This window comes from Citrus sinensis, chromosome 7 (genome assembly GCF_022201045.2).
Source record: "Citrus sinensis cultivar Valencia sweet orange chromosome 7, DVS_A1.0, whole genome shotgun sequence".
Lineage (NCBI taxonomy): Eukaryota > Viridiplantae > Streptophyta > Magnoliopsida > Sapindales > Rutaceae > Citrus > Citrus sinensis.
Window position 1 is genome coordinate 23,032,365 of NC_068562.1, and position 13,591 is coordinate 23,045,955.

A 13,591-nucleotide genomic window follows, 5' to 3' on the forward strand; every position below is an offset into this window, starting at 1 on the left:
TCCCTTGAACCACACCCCCAAAATATAAATTGGTTCTGGATCAGAAATATTTGGAACCGACATCACACGAACACAACAGAGAGAGAGCACGTGAATCGCGGTGAGTGAGATACATAGAATCACGTGCTCGCCAAAGTAAAAGCACATGACATGTACAACTAGGCTCAACATGGAGACGTGGTGGGCCATTGAAATTCGGGATTAGGCCAAACCTAATTCCATTTCCAGATCCTCGAATGGATGTCCATAAGCAGACAAGACACGAGGCATAACAAGAACCCATCTCATTCTTTTCTCTTTTCCTTGTAACAAAATCTAATTTTAAGTGTTTTGAGTGTCTTGCCGTGCTCATACGCTTACTTAGGCCGTTTGGGATTCTTTTTTGGAAGTTTAAAAGTAATTTTAAAAATTTAAAAGTTAATTTTAGTATTTAGTAAAAAAAAATTAAAATCATTTTTGTTAAAATCAGTCTCTTATATACTTGATTTTGAAAAGTAGAGAAGAGGTAACTTTTAGATTCTGATTTTGAGAATTAATTTTATCCTTTAATATAATTTCATAAATATTCTTAAAATTATTACCTAAATATAAAATTATCCTTATTCAATTTTGAAACAAAATCAATATTTTTAATACATTTTTATTATAATTCATCAATACAAATTTATTAATATCAATTTGTTGGTTGAATTGTTATTAAATTTGTTTCACTATATTATAAATTTAACTATCAATTTTTTAAGATAAAAATCAAAAATATATTATAAATTTTATTTTTTGTAAAAATTATTATAATACATAATTAAAAATATTATATGTACATGTTTTTATATGTATAAGTAAATTTTATCCTACATTTTAGTAATTTTTTTCTCTCAGCAGTTTAAAAATAAAATTTGCCAAACACCCATAACTGCTTTCAAAACTCACAGTACTTCTAAAAATAAAATTTACCAAATACTTAATTGATTCTTTTCACAACTGATTATTTCTACAACACAATTAATAGCAAATATTTTAAAAGTTATAACATTCCCAAACTAATCCTTAGTTTAAGAAATACAAGCACAAGAAAGTTCTCAGCCAACAATTTTTTTATGAAAGTAAAAATTTGTTCCCTTTAAACCCAACTTAATTATTAATCGCATGTGTTACTCATTTATCATATACTGTTATTATTATTTGTCTTGGAAAATTATAATAACATCTAGAGACTTCATTGTATTGACCAATCATCTCTATGTTATAATTGAATATCATCCCTTGTAACAATACTCTTGAGACAAGTTTTAACATAAGTTGCCCGTAATAGGATCGAATATTCATTAGGGTGTGAGGTATTGGTTAAAGGAACATTTTGCACCGAAAATCATTAAATCGCAACTCTTATAAAATATATAAAATTATTGTAAATTAGAAATAGTACTCTTGCTTTCTCATAGTAGTAATTAAGGCTCTCAAAACACAAACTAATCACCGACAATGTTCTAGATCATAATCTGTCACACCAATTTAGGTCATGATTTGTCACTACCGATTTTCAAGACTACAACTCAAGTCTGGTATGCACTTGACATGTGGGCACTCTTATCAATATTAAAAAAAATTAAAAACTTTTCTTTCAAAATTAGAGAGAAGAACTTTATTTTTTCTATTTTATAAATTGTGACTTATCTGCTCTTTTTGTAAAAAGTAAGTATTTTATACTTTTTGATGAAAACCCAAGGCTTATTAATTATCTCTTTTAATTCTACTAAATCAAACATATTTAATTTGAATTAAAAGATATATTATCCGTTCTAATTTTATTTAATAAAAAATATTTGATTTAAATTAAAGCCAAGGTGGCGTATCACATGTGCTTGTCCTAGGAGCCCCCCTTGTGATAGTAATACAAGTTTTCTTATATACAAGCATATTAGATACTTTGCTTTTTTGGGATCTGCATGCTCCATGGTTAGAACCTCGAAGGGGTCCCAACAGTGTAGACTTAGTAGGTTGAAGAAGGACATACAACCTTGGCAAGCACAATGTTTTGCAAATACTTAGTTATTTTCTCATTAGTCTAGTAGTGGTGTAGTAAATTAAATGAGCTAACTTATATATCGTTTGCATACGTACAATAGTGACTGCAATAATTAGGCTATTAATTAAATCAATGCAATTATTTTATTTCAAATCTTCGTGACTATAAAATTGAAATTGGCCTCCATAATTATATGTTATCTAAGATAATGTCCTCGAATAATAATTTGAGTCATACCACATTAATTTATTTACTGAACAATCCTTTATACTATAGCATTAATTAAATTGATAGCTCAATAGTCCAATGAATTTAATTACAACTTGTCCCTTAACATTCATTAGTTTTATTTAATGATCAATTTCAGTATACTAATTATGTTGACACACTATGGCTAGAGAAAATTCTATGATCAAATATTGAAGACCCATCAAGAGATATGTTTTATAAATTTTATATTATTAATCTTAATTTCACTGCTCATAATTGCTTCCACCAAATAATCTTGACTATAAATGTATATCGCACCCATATGTAACTCAAATAAAATCATAGTCTCAAACATGAAACTATATTTACAACAAAATCAAATGCCTATGAGGTTTAATAAGTCTAATAGTCAATTTAAAGTTAATTAAATTTTATACGTAATTTAGTTCAATGTAGTCAACATACGTGATTAAGACAAATCATCCAATAAATTTACTACAATCTAAACATTAAAAAATAAACTCAACTTTATTTATCATCTGCGAACTCAATTTATTTAATTATAAAATAACTTATATTGATGTCTACTACCTTGGCATGCAAAAACCTTCATCCAGAGGGGTGGACGATAGATTTTCAATCTATCCTTTTAGTGGAATCTCTCCTCGCGATGGACTAAAACCCATCATGCCTTATGATAGACTACTTAGTGCCTATTTGGTATGGCTTATTTAATTATCATAAGTGTTTATTTAATCACATAAGCTCTTATCATAATTTTTATTGTTGTTTGGTTATTTTTCTAATAGAGATTTTAAAGCTTAAATAAGTTATTTTACATCTACTAGCAAAAACTCAAATTTTGGGCTTTTGGGAGTAGATGTTGAAAATTTTTTTTTTAATGTTAAAATATCTAAAATATCCCCCACTTATTTGACAATCTTATTTTATTTTTTTATAATATAACTTTAAAAAACTTGCCTATTAAAATAATTTTATAAATTTTTAATAAAAACTCTTATTGACAACCAAACAACTAAATTTTTTTTTATAAAAGCTCTACTAATAAAAACTCTACTTAAATAAGGTCTACTTGAAAACCTGTATCAAATGGAGCCTTAGTCATGAATTTGTCATGTCTGTCAAATTGTTTTTGGTTAATTTTCTTTTACTTTTCGCTTTTTTTCCCTATTTGGCAAGAATGCTATGGAGTATGGACTCCAATAATTTCCTTTTATTAAAACTCTATATCCTTGGGATAAAAGTTTTTTCCTAAAAATTTTTTATCTATTATTGTTCAAAGTTTTTGCCACTTTAAATAAATTAGCTTCCTTCCTGCCCAAACATAGACGAGTAGTAAATAGGTGACAAAGAATCAATATATAGTGGATAATTGTCATTTAATTTAGATCAACCTGAACGTACAAGCTCTTATCTTTTTTTTCATGTCAAGTTAATGAATCGAGCCACAAGGTATCTTCCAAAGCAACATCCATAATAATGCTCCTTTGTATAGGATAGAGAAATGAGATTGCTTTATATCCATATACGTAAGCATGCTCTAATTAACCACTATATTGTTTCCATTGTCAATATGTTTCTTCAACCCACTCAATTCAGTATAAATCCCCATATATTCAAGAAATATTAATTGCTTTATGGTACGCCTTTTGTTTTTAAGAAACCCGAACAGAGGAAAAGAGAAATTTATTAACTCATAAAGAAAATTGATTTCAAGAAAGCTATTTGCTTTAGTTTGTACAATTATTAAGCACCAAATTAAATAACTACTGCCTGCTTTCTCCTTTTACTTCGGGAGCTCTCAACCCGAAAATACACGCACATAATTTGTTGGGAAAGAAATCCACACAAATAGCTATAAATTAAGTGAAAACTAATTGCTTATAATAAATAAAGAAGAAGAAAATAAATTAATATAATCCGAAACAATAAATCAACCACAAGAAAGACCGATTTTTACGTCAAAATTTTAAATCATGAAAATTCATTAGAGCGTAGTCTGACATAACATTTCACTATATTAGTAATGAGATTACAGTACAAATTTTTCTCTAGATAACATTATAGACTAACAATATTAAAAATATCAACAATCTAGATTTAAAGTAACAACTTAATACATAGTTTTCTAACAAGTAGGTATTTCAGATAACAACGGCAAAAAATAATGAAATAAAGATCAAGACTAGTAAGAACATAAAGGGTGATATGAAAAAATGAATTAAATTCGTCTTCCGATCATTTCAATCAAAGATTGAAACCCCTGCCCTCAATTTTAGTATTACACCATTGTCTGTCTTTTCTTTCTGTCTTTTTCTGCTTCTGGCAAAGTAACTACCGCCGCTTGCTTTTATTCTTTATATTTATATATTGTGTTTTCGAAACCTAATTTTAATGGTAAATTTCACTTAGCCCCACAAGCTTCTTTTAATCACTAAAACACCTAAACTAATGGAAGATTTGGGTTTGGACCACGACCACACAAGTTAGATGAACCAAACCAAACACTATTTAATTACCTCACACTTTTTTACTAAATTGTTTCAAATTTCTGAAAATACTGTTTTAGAAAATTTTGGACAAAAAAGGACAAAAATAATTTAAAAAATTACATTACACCTTCTTTTTAAAAAAATTGATTACATCACATTTTATTTAAAGTATGTTAATTCGGCCCTTTTTCATAACAAAACTATCAACTATATGTATCAACAAAATTAAACCAAGTTTTTGAAATACGTCTATCAATATGTTAGAACGTATTTAATTCAAACTTGTGTCTCATTTAGCTACATTATAATATCAAAAATTGAAAAAAGAAATATATATGCATATCTTTAGTTTCTTTTTTTTTTTTTTTTCCTCACCAGTTTCCCACTGAATCGATTTGGTCCTGTGGTTGTAGTTGTTTTTGAATCGAATTTGGTGAGAAAGGTAATGGAAAGGACTGATGGTGATGATCAGTGGCCATAAAAGGTGACTGAGACATTAGGTTTGTGGAAGAATATACACTACTATACGGTAATTGTTGTTCGTGTTCATGAGATTGTTGTTGTTGTTGTTGTTGTTGCACTCGTTGTTCCGATCTTTGTTGCTTCGGAATATTAAGCTTCTCGCCTTCAATCTCCCTATATTTGCTTAAATATAGCTTCAATGGTGCAACATAATCCTCAAAGCCTAGGGTTGTGATCGCCCATATAATGTCATCACCATTGATAGTCTTTCTTTTCTCTCGTTGGCATTTATCGGATGCTTCTCCGGTGACAAAGCTAATGAACTCGGAGACGCATTCTTGAACGGTTTCCTTAGCGTCCTTTGAGATTTTTCCGTTGCCCGGAATCACTTTTTTCATTATCCGGCCAACATTTGCTATGGGAAGAAAACGATCTTGTTCCTTATTATTATGGTTATTGTTGTTGCTGTTGCTGCCACTGCTTTTTACGCATGGGCTTTCCGGGCTCCCACCATCGGGCCCATTTGGCCCATTTCCGTGGCTATCATCTTCCATTATGTTGATTTGTTTTGACCTTAGAAATGAATGGAATGATTAGTTTTGGGAATTTTTATGGGTTGAAATAAATGGAAAGGAAGCCATGAAAGTAGGCTGGTGAAGAGGGAACCAAAAAAAAAAACTTGGTTGATTTTACATCAAACGAGTCCCTGGGACTCGTTCCCTGTGTGAAGCAGTTGCTTGTTTAACTGTCAATGACTAAATCTAACTTCCTTCCCTTTTACCGTAATAATAATAATAATTTACATGAAAACATTATTAGAAACCAAAATATCGAAATAATAACTACGCATTCAACCCAATACATTGAATTTTGAGAACGCAATGTTTTGACATTTGTTTCTTGTGGAAATTTTTACTTTGGTTTTAGGCTTAGTTTATTATAAGGGATTATCATTCATTGCACCACTTCTATTTTCTTTTATATTCATTTAACCATCACAAAATTCTAACATATAATTAACATCACTTTTCTTTTTAAATTTGTATCAATTAGTCACTTTTATACTAATATCGTTAAATAGTTTAAATAAAATAACAATTTTACCCATAAATAAATTAAAGACCATTTTATTTTATAAAAATTTTGAAAAATAAAAAATTATAATTATAAAAATACTCCTAAATTTAATAAAATAAATAAATTTTAAAATTAAAATTAAAATTTTTAATAAAAATTATTTTAATAAAAAATATAATAAAAAAATAATTACAAAATTTTTAGATATAATAAAAATCTCCTAAATTATTAAAATTTTGGGATTTATTTTTTTAATGAATAAATTCAGTGATTTTAATAAAATTTTGTGAAATTATATTGTTTAATAAATAAATTCAGTTATTTTTATTAAAATTTTATAAAATTATAATTTTTTAATAAAAATAATTATTAAAATTTTACAAAATCTAAATTTAATAAAAATCAGCTGAGCCCTTTTATTTGGGATTTATTTTTTTTATTAAAACTATGGGTATTTTAATAATTATAATTTTTTATTTTTCAAAGCTTTTTATAAGATACAATGGTCTTTTAATTTATTTAGGGGTAAAATTATCATTGCGTTTAAATTATTTAACGATGTTAGTGTAAAAGTAACTAATTGATACAAATTTAAAAAGAAAGGTATGCAAAGAACATGTTAGAATTTTATGGTGATTGGATAAACATAAGGCAAAATAAAAGTGATGCAACGATAATTTCTCTGATTATAATAGTTTCCGATTTGTGAATTGTGATATATTTTTGTTTTGATGGGGGAGTTACTACCTGTAAAATTAATGGTCCGTTTCGGAATGAGGTTGAAATTGAATTAACTGCTTATGTCATAATTTTTTACAAAAATAGTGTCTGATATATTTTGTAAAAGCTGATTATTTCATAATTTTCTCTATTTTGATAACAACTTTTAAAGCACGTAAGAGGATTTTTGCATATGCAACTTATTAAATAAATTACCACATTTTTTTAAATTTCATATTATAGCCTTAATAATTTAACAAAAAGACAATTGTCTCTTATTTCTCCATACATCCTAATATATAAGCTATTAATTATTATATTACCACAATAATATACTGCCACAACTACTGTACGTCCTCTCTAATATAAAATTTTTGATCTAATAAATTCATATTTTTCATAGTTTATTTTTATTTTCTATTATAAGAGTCAATAAAACTCGTATATGATTACATAAATTTTCTTTGAACTATAAATAATTTCACATGAAAGTTAACAATGACTTTCAAAATCAATTTTGTAACCATCACTTTCAATGTTCAATTTGAATCATGGTGCTTATTACAATAAATTTAGTGTGAATGTAATGCATTTTACTTTTTATTTTATTTGAATTAGATATTAGTATGAATGTTGATAATATTTTATGTAACAACTTATGAGATCCATTAAATTTTATTTGATTAAATTTCTTTTTATTTTGCATTCTTAAAAGAAAAAGAAATGTCTAAACATAATTAAACATACTCCAAAAATTAAAAAAAATTAAACTTACATTTATTTTAATCATTATATAATAAAATAATAATTTAAACTTATGCCTATTTTAATCATTATATAATAAACAATACCTTCGTAATAAAATTTACAAAATATATATACACTACTTTTCAAACTTACAAACAAATACAATAAAAACAACATATTTTATCAACTACCGTACCCAAACCCTCCCTAAACTTCTTGCACTTGAAAACTTCTTGTTTCATTTCTTTTCATATTTTAGTAAAGTATGGACAAAACTTAAATCAGGTTTTCACTTTCAGCTGTTACTTCCCGAGTTCTAATTAATGATCATAAAATAAAAAAGAAAAAAAAATCGTAAAAACCACTCATCAAACCAAACCCTTAATAGCAATAACCAAGTACTGAAAATCTAATATAATAATACCACATTAACCTAAACCCAGAAATAAACTACTTACCAGAAGTTTATGCGACAAGAATAGCTTAAAGACATAGCAAAGAGCACATTTCACTAAATAAATTAATACAGAAAGTTTATCAGAATTTCAAAAATGGCATCAACAATTACAAGAATGCATTCATTTTTAGAAAATTTAATTGAGTGTGATATCACAGTGGAAATTCAGACGCCAACCCCCATATAAAGAAATAAAAATTAAAAAAAATTGAAAGAAAATTTGTAAAGGTTGGACACTGACAAGTCAACTTAACATGTTCCATTGTTACACAGGATAAGAAAATTTAAAAAATTTTAAAAACAAGGGAACCTACTTAACATAGTGATACACAGGACTTAGTAGACCAGTTGCTTTGAATTGGGCAATTGCCAACTTCTGAGACCAAAGAATACCTAATATCTCATGAGTGTTGCGGCCTCAAGAATTTTAGAGCACTATGAAAGGAAAGCATGTTTACGCAATAGCATATTTGATGGTCTCCAACTCTTTCGGCCGCCACATGGACTTTTCGACGCAAAGCAAGCCCTCCTTGTCCTTGGAGTAAGTCATCCGAACCTCCCACTGCATACCTTTCACCATGCTCTCTAACTCATTAATTGTCTCAACATCATCACGTACAATTAGCTTTCCTTCTGGCCTGAGGATCCGATCAACCTCAGCAACCACAGCTACTAGATTACACCTGCAAGGGCCAGATAACATTGCCACTTCAGCAGAAGGCAAAGGTAGATAACATAACTCATGCTCTAGTGTATTTTAGAAGTATCAATAATGAAATATCAATACAAACCTCTTTTTAATCTTGGAGAAAAGATGGTCTGCATGGAGGAGATCATAAGTTCGAGGGTAGGTGCTAAATGATTCACACCAATCATGATATATACCGAAAAGACCTCGTTCATAAATTATAGGCAGTGTATCTGGGGAATCTATTGAGATTACATTCATGACCCAAACACTGATATCTTTCATAGCTGCAGCAAATCTGCAAGCATAACAGCAATATGAGAACTGAAGCGAAGAATGAAACAAGAAGCTGCTGTTCTTATTTTCTGTTAAACAGAACCAGTTTTCAGTCAGAGAGACAGATCATTATCAGCAGTTATAATCTAACCCATTACTGGCCCGGCCATAATCCCATAACATCAATGATAATTCACATTATCATTATAGATAAAATTAGACACTGAATTAATCATTTTAGCCAAAGAAAAATAGCAGTCAAACCATATTTTCTCCACTAGAAAGAAAGGTTCATCTTGCTTACCCTCCATAGACAGATCGCATGTCCATGACATTCCTCACAGTTGACCAGTTTATTCCCATGCCATTTAGATATGACTTGGAAACTACCCGCTTCCAGTGCTCATAATCTGCAGTGAAATCCTCCGGGGCTGATTTACCATAGACTCCGACTTGGGAACTTAACAACCAGTATGGTGTTTTCTCTAACCTTGCTGGCCACTGCTCAGGCCACTGTGACCCACGTTTCAATGATTCTTCTGGAACATTATGCATGCATGCTTGTAGTGGGACATGCCTGTGTACAAGAATATAATTAAAGGTTTGTCAAGATATCAGGATAAAGTTACTTATGGAAAATTTTGCATCGTGTTTTTCCCCTTATTAGATGACAAGACACACTCCCTGTTTATATCCATTTATTATTTATTAAATATAGTTTCTTTCTATCAGCTTGAGAGTATAATTACCATGCAGCATTAGGATCATCAGACCCTAAGCAGACTGGAGGCTGCTGTTGAGATCTTTTCTCATAGCACTCATTAGAGGTGGGCTTCCTATATACAGCTATTCCCACTTTATTGATGGTATCCTTGCTGATGGACACAAGTTCCCAGCACATTGCTTTAATTAATTGAGACATGGCTGCAAACAGTTCCAACAAAATGTACTAGTTGTTAGAATCCATCAACCTTTCCAAGACATCCAAACATTTAAGGGTAATAAAAAAAAAATTACCATTCCAAATTTCTACATCTTCAGGAAGCTTCTGATAAACAGGAGTTGCAGACCAAATAAAGAAACCACCAGGTCTCAACACACGATTCAACTCCAATAGAAGTTTACCACCTGCATATTGTAACAATCAGAAACACTAAATACTAAGCCCAAATACAAAATATCGATAAAATACCAAAGAATAAAACATCAATACTTAAAAGAGTCATTATCTAGCCCTTACTTTAATATGGTAAGGGACAAATTGAAAGATAGAAAAACACAAATTCTAATACACTAAATTAAAGTGTGTGTTTTCTTCTCTTTTAGCTTATCCCTTACATTTATAAAGTAAGGGATACCTTGTTAGAAAAATTCTCATATTTAAGTACCATAAAATAAACACACTTAAGAAGAAGCCACAGACATAAATGAACTCTATTTCATAAGATAAAATCTTATATACCTTCTATATGCCATGGGACTCGACACCGTGCACAGTGGACGGCATCAAAAACTATTCCAGGGAAAGGAAGTCTCTCTGTTCCCATCACAGCAGATATAGCAGGGATTCCCCTTTCAAGTGCAAATTGGACTTGGGCTTCATGTTCATCTTTAGGAGCAAATGACATAGTGAGCACACCTCGGTCAAAGAGAAAGCCTCCGAAGCTAGCCACACCACATCCAACATCCAATACAACACGAGTCCGTTTTCCCCAAGCAACATCAGGCACAGACTGCATAGTTCAGATGTATAATATCAAGCAGAACTTGCAAGACGAATTATTCAAGTAAAGAGGCGATAAACAAATACAAAAATCCATCATCTGAGTTACTAAAATATGCTTGCAGATGATAGTTATGAACAAAGACAAAACAATTGCCAAGGGTTTAGAAAGAATAATAAAGTTCTAACAGACAGGATCTTAGTAAAAAAACATGAATTTATCAAGCATCCATGAAAAAAAAAAAAAAAAATTGATAACAGCAATAAAAAGTGTTTAGAATCCAATTGACACCACCATATAGATTATTTATTGATGAGCCAAAACAATATGCAAATTAACCTGAATACATAATGGAGTTGGAAGAAGATCACTTGAAGTGCTCACCTCCTGAATGAAGTCAATATAATGGAGGGCGCCATTCTTAAATTGGGTTCCACCACCTGGGAAAGTGAGGTATTCTCCAGTAACTTTCACCCAATTTTGGTGCCCCTTTATTTTTGCAAGCTTGGTATGGGGAACGTTGTAGTACCATATCTGCAAGGGAAACAGTTTATTAATTCTCTCTAAACAACAAATAAAATAAGTGTAAATGAACCACCAGATAAATTGTGAGCATACCTTTTCCCTGCTTGTGGGCCACTCAATTGAACGTTTATACCCTTCAGGAAGAGGAACAAGACAGGTGGGGGGTTCTTCGGGACAGTGCCTCTCTCGGTGCTCATAGTGCTTAGTGGATCGAAGTTTCTTAATTGCTTGCAAGTTGTCAAGGCAAGGAATAAAATCAGCACCAGCAGTGACATTGCAAAGTTTCCAATTGTATCCATTTTGTTGATTAGAAGATTGTTGAGCTTCCTTTTCATTCTTTGACTCTGTTGCCTGAGTTGAAAATGAACCCTTTTGGGTGGTAGTTTCATTAGTAAGCTCCAACTGAGCCCCAGAAGGAAATAGCTCATTTGAACTCTGGTTTTTGGAGTCGTCCTCCCTTTTATCATCAGAGCTTTTCTCCGACTCCTTGTTTTCATTTTGATCTTCCTTCTCCTCTACCTGACCATCAACTTTTTCTCCAGAGCTCTCCTCTGACTTTCTATCAGATTTCTTCTCACCATCATCTGAATCAGATTTATTGCCATTTTCATCTGAGTAAGATTTCTTCTCGCTCTCATCAGTATTTGTTTCTCCACCTTCTGAATCTGTCTTAGAATCCCTATCACCCGTTTTATTATCATCATTTTGCGTCTGCCTATTTGATCCATCATCGAACTTACTCTCTTCATTGGACTTTTCATCCGACTTCTCTATATTTTCTTGGATTTTCTCATTCTTGCCTCCTTTTGTGGCATCCTCAGGCAAATCAGCATTATTATCCTCAAATTGCTGATTACTACTACTCTCATTACTCTCAGGCAGCTGCTCCTTCGCCTCACTCTTCTTCTCCTGGGCTGGCTCATCCACATTTTGAACAGGCACCACAGATGACGATGACGATGATGTCATCATCCAAACACCAACCAAACAGAGAGCCACAAACACCGTAATCGTCACCGTCGAGCAGTAACTTGACGCCGACCTCCTACCATCTACCCTGGTATACTTCCCATTCGCCATAATTTCTTTTTACTTTTTTCCCCCCTAATCTCAATATGTCCTTGAAATTAAGGACTTACACCTGCAGATCAAATCAAAAAACATAAGTTAAAAATTTTTTAAAAAATTAAAAAAAAAGAAGACAAAAAGTACTAACCATACGCCAAATTGTATAATAACGAAATACTATTACTCTTAACAACTTAGGAATCACAGTCAATCACTTAATTATCTCCATTTCAAGTCACTTAATTGACAGCAACAACGAACTAACTGTTTAGATCAACATTACAAACGAAGAACAAATCCAGATCTAAAGCTAAACCAAAACGTCAGCGTTTAGCTGACTAATTTTCTTGAGCTATAAACAAACAAACAAACAAACAAAAATGGCGCAAACAAAACGAAGTGACGAAAATGCGGTGTTTAAGATGGGAATCGAAATGGAGATGTACAAACGGCAGAATCACGTACCTTATTATGGAAAGAGAGAGAGAAGAAGAAGCAGATCTAGGAGCTAAAGAGTTGAGCTTTCTTTACTCATTATTCTCTCTTTCCTTTCTATCCAATTCAAGCGAGTCGACTGATTTATTCAGACATACATTTATTTATATATTTATATATATATCGCCAAGGGTATTGCTTAGCTGCATCCACTGGTTTAAATTTTATTTATGCTGAAATAGCATTTGTACCCCTTACCGTTTTATATGTTCTAAAATTTGGCATAGCTTTTGGGTTTGTATCAGAGAGGACCTCATTCTTTGTACGGCTCATATGAGTAATAAACATAATGCTAGGCGTTGTTTGTTGAACCTCTAAAGTCTCAAAATTTATTAATTTTATATTTTTTTAAAAATTACCTATTTTTTTTACAATTTATATTTAATTTTCAGATATTTACATCTGAATAAAAATAAATAAATTTTGCACGATTTATCTTAATAGTAAAATGTCTAAACAAGAAGTATATATTAATTATTATATTCTAAAAATATTTATATTTTAAAAATATCTCTACTAAATATACTTTTTCATAAAATACAAAACCTAATCACTTTTTATTTTTATTTATAAGGATATAAATATCAGACCTCTTTTTAAAAT

General features: G+C 30.6%; 2 protein-coding genes across 2 annotated transcripts; both read right to left on the minus strand.

Annotated features, from left to right (window-relative positions):
• Positions 1 to 5,049: 5,049 nt before the first annotated feature.
• On the minus strand, positions 5,050 to 5,854 carry LOC102611608 (nuclear transcription factor Y subunit B-7). The gene has a single exon (XM_006465020.2). The coding sequence runs from the start codon at positions 5,763 to 5,765 to the stop codon at positions 5,121 to 5,123; it is 645 nt and encodes a 214-aa protein (XP_006465083.1). The 5' UTR covers positions 5,766 to 5,854; the 3' UTR covers positions 5,050 to 5,120.
• Positions 5,855 to 8,307: 2,453 nt separating this feature from the next.
• Positions 8,308 to 13,122, minus strand: LOC102611317 (probable methyltransferase PMT26). The gene is made up of 9 exons (XM_006465019.4): positions 12,959 to 13,122; positions 11,519 to 12,566; positions 11,285 to 11,434; positions 10,639 to 10,909; positions 10,194 to 10,304; positions 9,926 to 10,100; positions 9,481 to 9,753; positions 9,004 to 9,198; positions 8,308 to 8,895 (listed from the first exon to the last, which is right to left on the minus strand). The coding sequence occupies exons 2-9, from the start codon at positions 12,503 to 12,505 to the stop codon at positions 8,667 to 8,669; spliced, it is 2,391 nt and encodes a 796-aa protein (XP_006465082.1). The 5' UTR covers positions 12,506 to 12,566; positions 12,959 to 13,122; the 3' UTR covers positions 8,308 to 8,666.
• Positions 13,123 to 13,591: the final 469 nt, after the last annotated feature.

What these genes read in the sequence shown, in the direction of transcription:
- LOC102611608 (XM_006465020.2), bottom strand. Translation starts at nt 5,765, where the DNA reads ATGGAAGATGATAGCCACGGAAATGGGCCAAATGGGCCCGATGGTGGG.
- LOC102611317 (XM_006465019.4), bottom strand. Translation starts at nt 12,505, where the DNA reads ATGGCGAATGGGAAGTATACCAGGGTAGATGGTAGGAGGTCGGCGTCA. An exon ending in GGCCCACAAGCAGGGAAAAG is followed by an intron (nt 11,435 to 11,518) that starts GTATGCTCACAA and finishes TTTCCCTTGCAG; the next exon opens with ATATGGTACTACAACGTTCC. An exon ending in AGTCCCATGGCATATAGAAG is followed by an intron (nt 10,305 to 10,638) that starts GTATATAAGATT and finishes TACAATATGCAG; the next exon opens with GTGGTAAACTTCTATTGGAG.